Source organism: Macaca thibetana, chromosome 10 (genome assembly GCF_024542745.1).
Source record: "Macaca thibetana thibetana isolate TM-01 chromosome 10, ASM2454274v1, whole genome shotgun sequence".
NCBI lineage: Eukaryota > Metazoa > Chordata > Mammalia > Primates > Cercopithecidae > Macaca > Macaca thibetana.
Window position 1 is genome coordinate 53,751,271 of NC_065587.1, and position 12,994 is coordinate 53,764,264.

The window sequence follows — 12,994 nt, forward strand, 5'->3', positions numbered from 1 at the left end:
ACTTTGAATTGTGTAGTCAGGGATGTGACACAAGAGCTGAGATCAGAATGATGGGGAGTCATCCATACAAAAATGTGAGAGAAATCATTCCAGGTACAGGGAACAGCAAGTAGAATGGCCCTGAGGCAGGAACAAGCTTGGTGCGTCCCTGGAAATGAAGACATGAAGTGGCATCCTGGGAGACTCTGCCTAGCATGGTTTGCAGGACACAATGAGTGCCTGGAAATTACAGGAAAGCAGATGGCACAGAGAGATTTTTCTGAGCCTTTGCAGTGGAGATAGTAGAAGGTGCCTCATGTTACTTCATTTCCCTTTGGAGGGTATTGTACTCATTTGACAGATGAAGAAACTGAGAGTCAGAGAGGGAAAATGACTTCCCAAGGCCACCCAGCTCAAAAAGGGAAGCACCAGGGTTTGACCCATGTCTGACCACTTCCTGAATCCAGCCTTTTGCCATTTCACTCCTGCTTCTTACTCTCCTTGTGGTTACTGCGGTTCCTAAACTTGTGCAGTGCTCTCCGCTGTGCACTGGCCACAGAGATGATGGCCTCAGACATGGGCCAATGGGAAGGCTGGGCCTGTGTGAACGAATACAGTGACAGGTCCAGGTACACGTGGGCTTGGGCTGAGGCAGGGGCTTCAGGAGCTTCAAGGAGGGGTGAGTAGTTTATGCACCAGGAAGGGGAGTGACAGAGGTTTGCCCCAAGAGGCCCCTGCAGGGGGATGAAGGGGACAAGGCTTGGAATGGGGAGAGTGTGCCCCAGGTTGGAGTGATGGGGAGGGGAGGTGGCAGGGACAGAATCATGGAGCCAGGAGGTTAAGTTTGGGAGCAGGGAGACCAGCTGGACAAGCTCATGATAGGGCCAAGAGGGCACTTGGAGATAGGCTGCAAAGGACCTTGAATGCCACATGAAGAAGTGGAACTTTATCCTGTAGGCAGTGGGAAGCCTTAGAAGGCTTTAGAAGGAGGGAGAAAAGTGCTCAGATGGGCCCACCTCTCAATTAGGCAGGTTTGCAGACAGACCGACCATTTATCAGCCCAGCCATGTTCCCACCTAGCCCCATCGTGAGTTTCCTTTGAACATCAAAACCAGCTAGTCCACACTACAGCGGAGGAAGCGAACACTTCATTTCTCCACCCAGCACTCTGCAGTGTGGTGCAGCAGAAAGTGCAAGGGCTTTGGAATCAGAGGAGACCTGGGTTCAAATCCCAGCTCAGTTGTGGAGTCTTGGGCAAGTCAAGGCACCTCCTCTGAGCCTCGGTTTGCCCATCTCTAAAATAGGCATCATAATAGTATGTGCCTCATTCATAGATATCAGATGTCTACCACATACCAAGTTCTGTGCCTGGTGCTCTCAGGGCTGGAAGAAAGATTAAGTGCTTAGATATAGCAGGCCCTCAGGAAATGGTCATTACCATTTTTCTTGGTAGTCTGCACACCCGTTTTTTCCCTTTCATTCTGCAACCAGTATTAACCACATATAATTTTCCAGGCATCATGTGTGGGCTTTTCAGTATATGCCTAAAGGGAATGGGGGAAAACAGTCACAGATAGGGTGGAGTGAGCAGAAAGGAATCCCTTGGTTGGGACAGTGGAGCAGGAGGCAGGTTGCTTTGTTTTGGAAGAGGCTCCCCCACTACACCCCAACACACACACACACACACACACACACACACACACACACACACACAAGCAGCTTGGGTGGCAGCTACATCATTCAGTCGGCTGCATGTATGTTCATGCGCCCACACACAGGCACACCAGAAAGCCTGTATGTGCATAAGCCTGCAGCCTTCTCTATTTATTATGCCTGCATGCATTATATATGCACATGTTTATGTAGAGGAAAACCACATGTGCACCCCCAGCCAGGAAGCAGCACCCTCCCCATTTTCTCCACCCTAACCTTGACAACAGCAGCATTTTGTGCTGTTGCTAACACATGGAAATGCCAGCAGGTGTACCTGGCTGGCTCCTTAAGAGGATACTCTTAGACGTCTGGCTCTGAACAGACATGGGAGCTTGGCTCTGCCACTAACTAGCCCTGTGTGACCCAGGGCAAGATACCTGGCTGCTTCTCTGAGCCTCAGTTTCCTCCTCTGTAAAATGAGAGTGATGACAGTATCTGAAAGGATTCAAAGAGCTCATGACACAAAGTCTTGCTCAACAAATAAAAGCTAATCTGTACACCAAGAACCATCTTAAGTGATTTATTGGTAGTCACTTGTCCAAACCTCACAACCAGCCTGTGAGGTAGGTATTACTATCCCCTTTTTTTTTGAAACGGAGTCTCGCACTATCACCCGCACCGGAGTGCAGTGGCGCGATCTTGGCTCACTGCAATCTCCGCCTCCCGGGTTCACGCGGTTCTCCTGCCTCAGTCTCATGAGTAGCTGGGATTACAGGCGTGTGCCACCACACCCAGCTAATTTTTTGTATTTTTAGTAGAGACAGGGTTTCAATATGTTGGCCAGGCTGGCCTCAAACTCCTGACCTCGTGATCCTCCCGCCTCAGCCTCCCAAAATGCTGGGATTACAGGTGTGAGCCACCATGCCCGGCCTACTATCTCCATTTTTAAGAGGAGGAAACTGAAGAACAGAGAGATTAGGTGACTTGTCCAAGGTCACACAGCTAGGTTTCAAACCTAGGCAGATGGGCATCAGATCTGCACCCCTAGGCACCATTCCCAGGCCTCCCTTGCACATGTGGGTGTACACACACATGAGCTGCCACGAACTCATATTCTCTCCCTGTTCCTCCAGCCTCACCTGTTCTAGTTCCCCTTGCTGCCCTTCAGGTTGTTGTCACCAAATGAGAAGTAGGACTGCAAAATTTAAGCAGAACCTTCTAGACCCACAGCTGCCTCCTGTCCTTCTCAGACTACTGTGTCCCTACATGATACCTCCCTGCCCCCAGGTATGCAAGCCACACACTGGGTTGGGGGGACTCCTGTGTACTCCCCACCAGACATCTCTGAATAATAATTAGAGTGACAATAGTTCCCATTCATGGAGTAATTTTCTGGAACTCAGCTAGGCACCTTACATGCGTTTCATTCTCCCGACAACTTACAAAGTAGGATTATCATCTCTATTTTGCTAGGAATTAAAGATAGAATTGACTTGCCTGGGGGCAACGCAGACCTGGATCCAGATCCAGGGCTGAGCTGCTGCCTCTTGAGCTGCTGCTCAAATATAATGCACAATCTCACACACACAGGAACACCACTCACATATTGACACACACTGTCCAGCCACAACACAGACCAAACACACAACCCATGCGAGCACTACACGTGAGCTGCACAAGCTTCGCCCCCACCCCACCCCTCCACCCCTACATTTGCCAGGCCACAGTCCCTGCCACACACTGCTTCCTCCCACCCCTCACTGCTTCCCTCCCTCCCACTCACTCTCTAGCTCCCTGAGCTGGAACAAAAACACCTGGGCCCAGCCAGCCGCACTGACCCCCAGCCCCAAGTCTTTAGCTGGTTAATGGCGGGTGCCCGCTGCCCCCGCCCTATGGCCTTGGGAACAGCTGCCTCCACTTAGATTCCAGCCCCTCCCTTCCCCTTGAGGAAAGAACAAAAGAGAAAATAGGGAAAAGGAGAAGGAGGAAGAGGAGGAGGAGAAGCAGCAGCAGCATCGAGGGAGGAGAGAGGAGACAGCTGTGAGCCAAGAAGGGAGGAGAAACAACAAGAAGGCAGTTGGCATTCTCCCATCAACCCGGCCTCTCGCCCAGCCCTGACGAGGGATCAGGAGCCGAGGCCGTGTCATGTCTCTGGTCCTCTCCCGGCCTCTATCCTCCCACCTGTGTCTCCAAGGTTCCTTCCAGCTGAGCTGATGCTCAAGAGCCTCCTTCAACCTCCTTTGGACTCAGATATCTGACAGGGCCAGGCTGGGGCAAAGGGGACCTGAAGCTTCATGCATCGAGGCTTTGGCTGGTTCAACTTTGGATGGACTGTCAGTCAGGCTAAAAAAAACTGTGGGAGGGAATCCCCGATCTGGTTTCAACTTGCAGTTCTGTGACAGAGTCGCTGTGTACCCTTGAGCAGGGCATCGGCATCACTAGCTCATGTCACCTTTGTATAAATAAGAAACAGGCCCCCCTTTGATACTTCCTGGTCTAGGACACGTGGCTGGGCAAGCAGAAGGCTCGCTGGAATTCACCCCCGCTTCCCCACTTCGGCCTGGTATCTTTGTGCATGACACAACCTGCACAACCATACTTGGCAGCTCTAAGCTTGGCAAGTTTCCTCTCTGGACCTCAGTGTCTTCATCTGTAAAATGGAGACCACATCAGCCTCATAAGATGCCTGGCAGAAACCTCTTCTATCTCACTTGCCACTTTATCCCCTGAGTCTAGCACAGACCAGCACAGAGAAGGCACTCAATTAGTGTTTAGGGCATAAACGAATGAATGGAGGGATGGTCGGGGGAGAAGCAGGCTCCAAACTGTTAAGTGCATGCTAGGGAGGAATTATAATCATGGGTCTGAACCTCCCCACGTACTTTCACCCAGGCCAACGGGACTCAAGGTGACCAGGGGCAAGAAGAATATGGGTTTAGCAGCTTAGGAACAGGATCGAGCATTAAATTGGGGATTCGGGGGATTGGCTTATAATGCCCACTACACCCATAGGTACAGCCCTTTACAGTTTGCCATAGGCATTCACCTCCAGGACAGTAAACATGAAAAGCATAAGGGCTGTCCTGTATGCCCCACCCCTCCTCTAACACCACAATGTGAGGTGAGTAGGAGTCATCCCCTTTTTCAGGTGAGTAAACAGAAGCCAAAGAGTGACTTGCCCAAGGTCATACAGATAGAATCAGTGGCAGAGGATTCAAACCCAGCTCTGACTGCTTTCAGAGCCACGAAATTCCACTGGGTGTCAACAGCCCCATTTCAGAGATGGGGTAGTTGAGGCCCAGAGAGGTTTGGCAGTGCAGCCAAGGCCTCACTGAGGGGTCATCTCAGGGCTCTGGGCCCGCAGCAGGCAATGCTTCTGGGGTCCTCCCCTCCCCACTCTGGGAGACTACAAAAAAGCCCCTTTCCTCCTGCCTGTGGGAGGGGCCGTGTGGCTGCGCAGGGCCCCCTCCTTACCAGGCTGCTTTGTCCTGGCACACAATGAGCTCTCGCTTGGCGTTCGAGGCCTTTGTCCGCGCGCAGCCTCGCGGCGCCCCCATCAGCGTTATCAGCATGGGGAAGCGGCGGCCGGAGCTGGCGGGGCCTCTTTGGGCCGCTGCTGCCCGAGACATGTGTTGGACACGGGCCTTTAAGGCCTGGAGCCGCCACACAAAGGCCCGGGAAGAAGGCGGAACAAAGGGCTTTTTCACGCGGCAACTGAAAAGCTGCAGATTAGCTCGCGCGTGCTGCGCAGGCGAGAGGAGCCGGCGGCCGTGTCCCCAGGCCCCCTCCCACGGCACTCGCCCAGCGCGTGTCCACGCCGCGGCCTCCCGAGAAGCCTCCTGATGCCACAACCGACCCCCTCTCCCCTGCTCAAAATTCCCCGTTGGCTCCTCAGTACATGACAACTGCGTGCTGTACCGGTGTGTTCTGGTGCCGAACTCTTCCGGCTTCCTGGTTCGAGCCATTTTGCAGTGTTTGCCATTTCTGGGATAACGCTCAGCCGCAGCGCCTTTGCACCTTCTGTTTCCCCTGCCCAGAATGCCACCCCCACTCTCGGTCTCTGCCTTCAAGCTCAATTCTAGGGGCACCTCTTAGGGAAAGATAAGAATTGGCCGGGTGCAGTGGTTCACGCCTGTAACCCAACACTTTGGGAGGCCGAGGCGAGCGGATCACTTGACCTCAGGAGTTCGAGACCAGCGTGGGCAACATAGCGAAACCCTGTCTCTGAACAAAAAAAAAGAAAAAAATTAGCCATGCGTGGTGGCATGCATCTGCAGCCCCAGCTACTCGGGAGGCTCAGTGAGTCAGGAGGATGGCTTGAGCCCAGGAGATCGAGGCCGCAGTGAGCCGGGATGGCGCCATTGCACTCCAGCTTGGGCAACAGAGTGAGACCCTGGCTAAAGAAAGAAAGAAAAAGGGCCGGGCGCAGTGGCTCACGCCTGTAATCCCAGCGCCTTGGGAGGCCGAGGCGGGCAGATCACGAGGTCAGGAGATCGAGACCATCTTGGCTAACACAGTGAAACCCCGTCTCTACTAAAAATACAAAAAGTTAGCTGGGCGAGGTGGCGGGCGCCTATAGTCCCAGCTTCTCGGGAGGCTGAGGCAGAATGGCGTGAACCCGGGAGTCGGAGCTTGCAGTGAGCCGAGGTCGCACCACTGCACTCCAGCCTGGGTGACAGAGCGAGACTCCGTCTAAAATAAAATAAGAAAAGAGAGGAAAGAAAGAGAGAGAGAGAGAGAGAGAGAGAGAGAGAGAAAGAAAAAAGAAAGAAAGAAAGAAAGAGAGAAAGAAAGAAAAAAAGAAAGAAAGAAAGAAAGAAAGAAAGAAAGAAAGAAAGAAAGAAAGAAAGAAAGAAAGAAAGAAAGAAAGAAAGAAAGAGAAAATCAGTGAGTCTGTGCCAGGCACTTTGCCAGCTTCCAGCCCTCACGACAACTGTGGGTACAATTAGCTCCATTCCAATTGAAGAAACTGAGGCTCAGAAAGGTTGAGGGCTGCCCATGGTCACAGCAGTTCACCGTGCAACTAAGATGCAAACCCAGTTGCTTCCCGCTCCTCCTCGGTCGCAAGGGGCTTCTCTGCACCTTGTGTGTGTCCCAGGCAGGCGCTCCCTCTCTTGGAGTTGGGTGTGGGGACAAGGGCATGGGCTCCATTTGGCACTGGGGCACCTTCAATCAGCCCCGCCCTGCCCCTCGCAGGTACGCCATTGACCGCGAATCAGATTTGGACCAGATCTTCGATATCGATGCGGACACAGGCGCCATCGTGACTGGCAAGGGGCTGGACCGCGAGACAGCCGGCTGGCACAACATCACGGTGCTGGCCATGGAGGCGGGTGAGCTGGGCGTCGCGCCCCCTCCAAGGGCAAATATGGGGCCGAGGAGCAAAAGCTGAGGGGAGGGGCCAAGGGCTGGGGGCAGAGCCGAGGCGGCACTGTCAGTCAAAGCCCACGGGGGAGGGGCCAAAGGTTGGGGGCGGGGCAAAGAAACTAGACAAAGATCTCACAGGGGTGAAGGTGAGGGCAAAAGCTGATGGGTGAGAGCAAAGATCCAGCGGGGTTCCAAGTCAAGCGGATAGGGCTAGTCTCAAGCTAGGCTTTCTTCTCTCATCATTTATTGAGCACCTGCTACATGCCAAGCCCTGTTTTAGGGGCTGGGGATCCAGCCTTGAACAAGACAGAAAAGGTCCTGTCCTCATAGAGAGAACGAGACTATCAACAAACAGGCAGAAAGCACGGACATACTATGTCAAGTGTTGCTAAGTGCTAAGAAGAAACAAGGAAAGAAGGAGGCTGGGAAATGGAACTGGGAGGAGGAGGGGCATTGCTTCTCTTAGGGGAACATCTAAGAGATGAGGAAAAGACATTTCAACAAAGACCTCAAAAGGTGGGAAAGTCATGCTGACATCTGGAGGAAGAACATTCCAAGCAGGGGGAACAGCCAGTGCAAAGGCCCTGCGGTGTAATTTGCCAAGCATGTTGGAGGAACAGCAAAGAGGCCAGTGTGGTTGATGAGGGGCAGCATGGTCAGCCAGAGTCACTGGAGGGTCTTTGGACTTTACTCCAAATGAATTTGGAGTCATTGGAGGCGTTTGGAGAGAGGAGGGATGTTCTCAGTCAGGGTACCTCTGGCAGCTGCATTGAGAAGAGCCTGGAGCCTGAGGGGAAAACGGGGGTTTAGCTAGAAGCCGAAAGCAATAGTGCTTAGGAGATAGCACCATGGCCTGGCCCAGGGCAGTAGCTACAGAAGAGGTGAGAAGGAGGGGAGAAGTGGCTGGCTTTGGGATACGGGCTGAAGATAGAGCCAGTGGGACCTGCTCATGGGCTGATGTCCTGGGGAGAGATGGAGACGTGTCAAGGATGACTTCAGGGTGCTTGCCCTGAGTTTCTGGAAGAGTACGTGTACGTGTGTGTGTGTGCGCATGTGTGTGTGTCTGTCTGTCTGTTTGGTGCAGCTAGGGAGAAACGTGAGTTGGGAGAGAAAGAAAAAGAACCCTGAGACATGGCATCCAGGTAAGTAAGGCTGTGGAGGTGAGGAGCTGAGAGCACCGGGAGAGGGGCCAGGGGAAGTGCCTTCAGGCTTCCTCCATGCCCAGAGCAACACTGCCACTGCCGTGGCCTCCACCTGATCTCCCAGCTTCTCTACCCTGTCAGCCCTCAAGGTCTCAGGCATCAACAGAGTCACCAGTAAGCAATCATGACAACAGGAATATGGTTGAGTCTCTGAGCTGCAGGTGGGTAGGCAACATTCAAACTTGCCTCTGCCCATCAGGACCCCAGGCCTCTCTGCCCCAGGCCTCTCCTGCCCCAAGCTCCTCCTGCCAGCCCTCTTCCTCCTCCCCTAGCTGCCATCCCCCCATTTCCCAGGCCCCACTGGCCCATTCTGGGGCCGAGGAAGTCCCTAGGCTGAAGTTCCCTTCGTCTCTTTCAACTGCAGTTTAAAAGGAAATACAAAGCTGGCTCAGACCTCAGTGCCTGCTGCTCTGGAGCCTTTGAATCCACTCCTCCACGGCATGAAAGGGAGATAACAAAGGTGGCTGGAGAGGAAGTGGCGGCTGGACTTGGGGGAAGAGAGCTCCCCCTCCTTGCCTCCTCAAACCTGCTCCCTGGGTAGCAACTGAGGCTCTGGGCTGCAGACGGAGCCAGGGAGGACTGGCCTGGATGCTGGGCAGGGATGCCTCCTCTCCCTACCCACAGATACACGCCCCCTCACCCCCCGCCACCAGCCTATCACCAGCCCAATGTCCCACCACCAGCAATAGTCTCCTCTTGGGTTAAGCATTGTGTTTCTACCCAGTGGGTCTCTTTCAGAAAGCAGCTAGAATAGCATACAAAGCCTGTAAGGCTGCCATTTCACAGGAGAGAGAATCAGGGGAGGGGTACTCCTCCACAAACATTTTACAATTTTTACTATATATATGTATAACCTGGCCTAGATGCTTTCTAGCACATACTTTATTGAATTATGATCTGTAGCATGATTAGCACCCATTTTCCTGATGGGAAAATTGAGGCTTGGAGAGTTAGGAAACTTGCTTGCCGAAGATGTGCACTGGCAAAGCTGGGATTTGGACCAGGAGTGCTTGGTTCCCACAGCATTGCTGCATGGCCTCCCTTTTCTGGGCACTCCCATCCATCAACCCCTCTCTGAAAAGAGAAGACGAGCCACTGGGCTTGAGACTCCCCTTCTCTGAGCTGCAATCCCCAGCCCCTGCCCACTCCTCACCCAGGATATTAATTAATGGGAAAAGGAATTGTTTTGCTTCAGAGAGCTGGTGGGAGGATCAAACAGCATAGCTCATGGGAAGAACTTAGCCTAGTGGTTGGTGCTTAGTAAGTGCTCAGTTGATGGTATCTGTCAGTCTTGACTCTGTTCCAGGCCCTTTGTTGTGATGAGCTCATGAAATCTTCACCCCTAAGGGGTGTCCATTCTACTGCCATCTTCACTGTGGGGATGAGGAAACTGACTCAGCAAGGCGAAGTCATTTGTCCAGATTCCCAACCCCAGCCTGCCTGACTTCAGAGCTCGGCTCTCCTCAGCTGCCCCTCCAGTCCTGTTTCCCTGGTGCTGGCACAAAATCAAGAGCTCTCACAGGTCAGGCACAGTGGCTAACGCCTGTAATCCCAGTACTTTGGGAGGCCAAGGGGGTCGGATCACTTGAGTTCAAGAGTTCGAGACCAGCCTGGCCAGCATGGCGAAACCCCATGTCTACTAAAAATACAAAAATTAACTGGGCATGGTGGCGCGCGCCTATAATCCCAGCTACTGGGGAGGCTGAGGCACTAGAATCACTTGAACCCAAAGGCAGAGGTTGCAGTGAGCTGAGATCATGCCCCTGCGCTCCAGCCTGGGCAACAGAGCAAGACTCTGTCTCAAAAAAAAAAAAAAAAAAAAAACTATCACAAATAACTGACCCACTCTTCCTTTTCACCATCTCCATGAGATGAGAACAAACTTATTACCCCCATTTTACAGATGAGGAAACAGAGGCTCAGGGAAGAACAGGGATGGCCCCAAGATCACGAGCAAGTCCAGGCAGGGGCAGGCTCAACCCAAGATCTCCCGCCTCCCAGGAGCCAGCCAGAGCCCCAGGTTCATGGCCATCGGGTCTGCCCACCCAGCCCCATGCCCTCCTGCCAAAGCGTCCATTTGGCTTCCTCAAAAACAGAAGAGAAACTCAGAGGGTCACGACGGCCCCACCTGCTCCCAGTCATAACAAACATGAGGTGACAAGAATCAGAGGGGAAATATTTATACACAGCGGCGGCGCTTGGTGAGCACCTCGGAGAATGTTGCACTCAGCCGGGAGCCGCCGCCTGTCATACTGGATTACCTCAAAGACTCCCGAGCCACTTAGTATGCCGGCTCCCCTCTCCCGAACTTCTGAGTCATCCATTCTGCCCATGCAGACGCTCCTTCCACTGACATTATCTTTAACGTTTTGTAATCATGAAATATTAATGACCGATATTGAATTTAAAGTACAATTTGTGTCTGAATCCTTCGGTGGAAAGGGCAGTTGTAAAGGGACAGTCTTCAAAGAGACTGGCTGGGGGGATCTAGGGGAGACTTGGAAAGCCAACACTGGGAGGGGGCAGTACCAAGGGGGGTACCCAGTCACCCTCTCAGGAGTCATCCAGCCCTAAGCTGATCTGGAGGAGTAATAGCTAGATGTCCAGGACAGCAAAGGGTTAACCAGACTCGCCAGAAGCTTCCCCATCTGGGTCACCCCCGGCCAAGTCACGTCTCACAGAACCCTGCTTTTCCCTTCATGCCACAGAGCACGTGTTATGGTTTTTAGATGCATCTGTGTGAGTATTCAGTGAAGATCGCTCTTCCTCAGGAAACGGTACCTTCCATGAGGGCAGGGCCCAGTCCGTACCTGCAGCACTCACACAGGCCAGGCACACAGTAGGCATGTGTGTTTACTGAAGGGATGAATGAACGGGCTTGCGTGCTGGAAGTTGGAAAAACAGGAATGCATGATGGAGAAGAAATGCTTCTAGTCGCATGGCTCCCAGTTGCGTGGGCCTGGACGTGCCACTCCCCATCTTGTTACCTTGGTTTTCTCATCTATAAAATGGTGATAATCATACTTACTTTATTGGATGACTGTGACAATGGTAACTATTAATAATAGCAGCTTCCAGCTGGGCACAGTGATTCACACCTGTAATCCTAGCACTTTGGGAGGCCAAGGCGGGCGGATCACCTGAGGTCAGGAGTTCAAGACCAGCCTGGCCAACATGGTGAAACCCCATCTCTACTAAAAGTACAAAAATTAGCCGGGTGTGGTGGTGGGCACCTGTAATTCCAACTACGTGGGAGCCTGAGGCAGGATAATTGCTTGAACCTGGGAGGTGGAGATTGCAGTGGGCCGAGATTACGCCACTGCACTCCAGCCTAGGAGACAGACCGAGACTCTATCTCAAAAAATAGTTAGTAATAGCAGCTTCTATTTACTTAAAGCTTACAATATGCCAGGCATTGTGCTGAGTGCTTTCTGTAAAACATAAATCCCCCAAGGATTAGAAATAATGTGCCTCAAGTGCTTAGCACAGGTTCCTACTGTGTGCCTGACACATAGTAGGTGCTCTATTAAGTCAGAGAGAGAATCTGAGAGGAGAGGGAATGTCAGAGATCATGGGCTCCAGCCCTGCACCCATCCTGTTTTGTACCTGAGGAGACGGAGGCCAAGAAAGGGAGTCCTCCCATGAGGCTTTCTGACTCCCAGTCTGTGCCTCTCAGAAGGACCATAGAGGAGGCCTAAGGAGGCTGGAGGAAGGGGCAGGGATGGGGAGTGAAGGTCGCAGTGGGGTCTGAGCAGCAGAAAGTGCTCAGTTTCTCCTGCAGGGACCCCCCCACACACCCACAAGCCATGTACCCGCAGCCAGTGTTTTCTGGGGCCTCTTATCACCCACCCCAGCCTGGACTGGGCTCTGGGACCCGGTGATGAACAAGGCTTGGCCACTGACCCGAGAGTTCACAGGTGGGTGGGGAGAGACCCACTGACAGTCAGTGACAATACAGAGTGAAAGTCATGGGGTCATGGCGATTCCTGAGGAGCAGGGAGAGACTGGCCCGCCCAGCGAGGGCCAGAAAACCCTTCTCAGAGGAGGGGACATCTATTTTTTGTTCTCTGTGTGTGTGTGTGTGTGTGTGTGTGTGTGTGTGTGTGTGTGTGTGTGTGTGTGGTTTTTGTTTGGTTTTGGTAGAGAGGGGACTCTCACTATGTTACCCAGGCTTGTGTCCAACTCCTGGGCTCAAGCAATCCTCCCACCTTGCCCTCCCAAAGCACTGGGATTACAGGCATGAGCATTAGCACCTGGCCGAGAGGACGCCTGAGTTGGGTTTCAAAGGCCAAGGAAGTTTTTCCATGGGCAGAAAGGGGATTCAGGTGCTCCCAGCAGAAAGCCCCCTGTGTGCAAAGGCCTGGGAGCTTGGATGTCCGAGGCCCATTTTGAAAACAGAGAGGCTGGGTGTGGCCAGTCTCTGGGGCTGGAGGGTGTCCGGAGCAGGTGATGCAAGGCGTGAGTGAAGAAGCTCACTGGGCCTGTACAGAAAGGGCCTTGGTGTCTCATGAGGAACCAGACATCTCCTGGAGGTGACAGGGAGCCAGCGCAGGTCTTTGAGCAGAAGAGTGGCATGATCAGATGTTTAGTCCCCAATGTTCCCTCGGGTTTGTGGGAAGGGTGGCTTGGAGGGGGCAAACGTGGAGTCGGGGGAACATATGGGAGGCTGTCAGGCTCAGCTTTGGGCTGGAGGGTCCAGGGCAGGACCAGGGCAGGTGGTTGGGAGCTCCAGGGAGGCTGCCTGGGGAAAGAGACATGTCACAGCTCGACATGGAAGGGGCTGCTTCAAGAGG

General features: G+C 53.1%; 2 protein-coding genes across 3 annotated transcripts in view; both read left to right on the plus strand.

Moving 5' to 3' along the window:
- The window catches only part of NCOA5 (nuclear receptor coactivator 5), a 255,054-nt gene that overhangs the window by 108,259 nt on the left and 133,801 nt on the right, over positions 1-12,994 (plus strand). The gene's annotated exons all lie outside the window — the stretch shown is intronic.
- The window catches only part of CDH22 (cadherin 22), a 132,911-nt gene that overhangs the window by 100,596 nt on the left and 19,321 nt on the right, over positions 1-12,994 (plus strand). For both annotated transcript variants that reach the window (XM_050806456.1, XM_050806458.1), the window contains one exon: positions 6,829-6,965. In XM_050806456.1, coding sequence (XP_050662413.1) covers positions 6,829-6,965 — 137 coding nt within the window. The remainder of the gene's footprint in view (positions 1-6,828; positions 6,966-12,994) is intronic.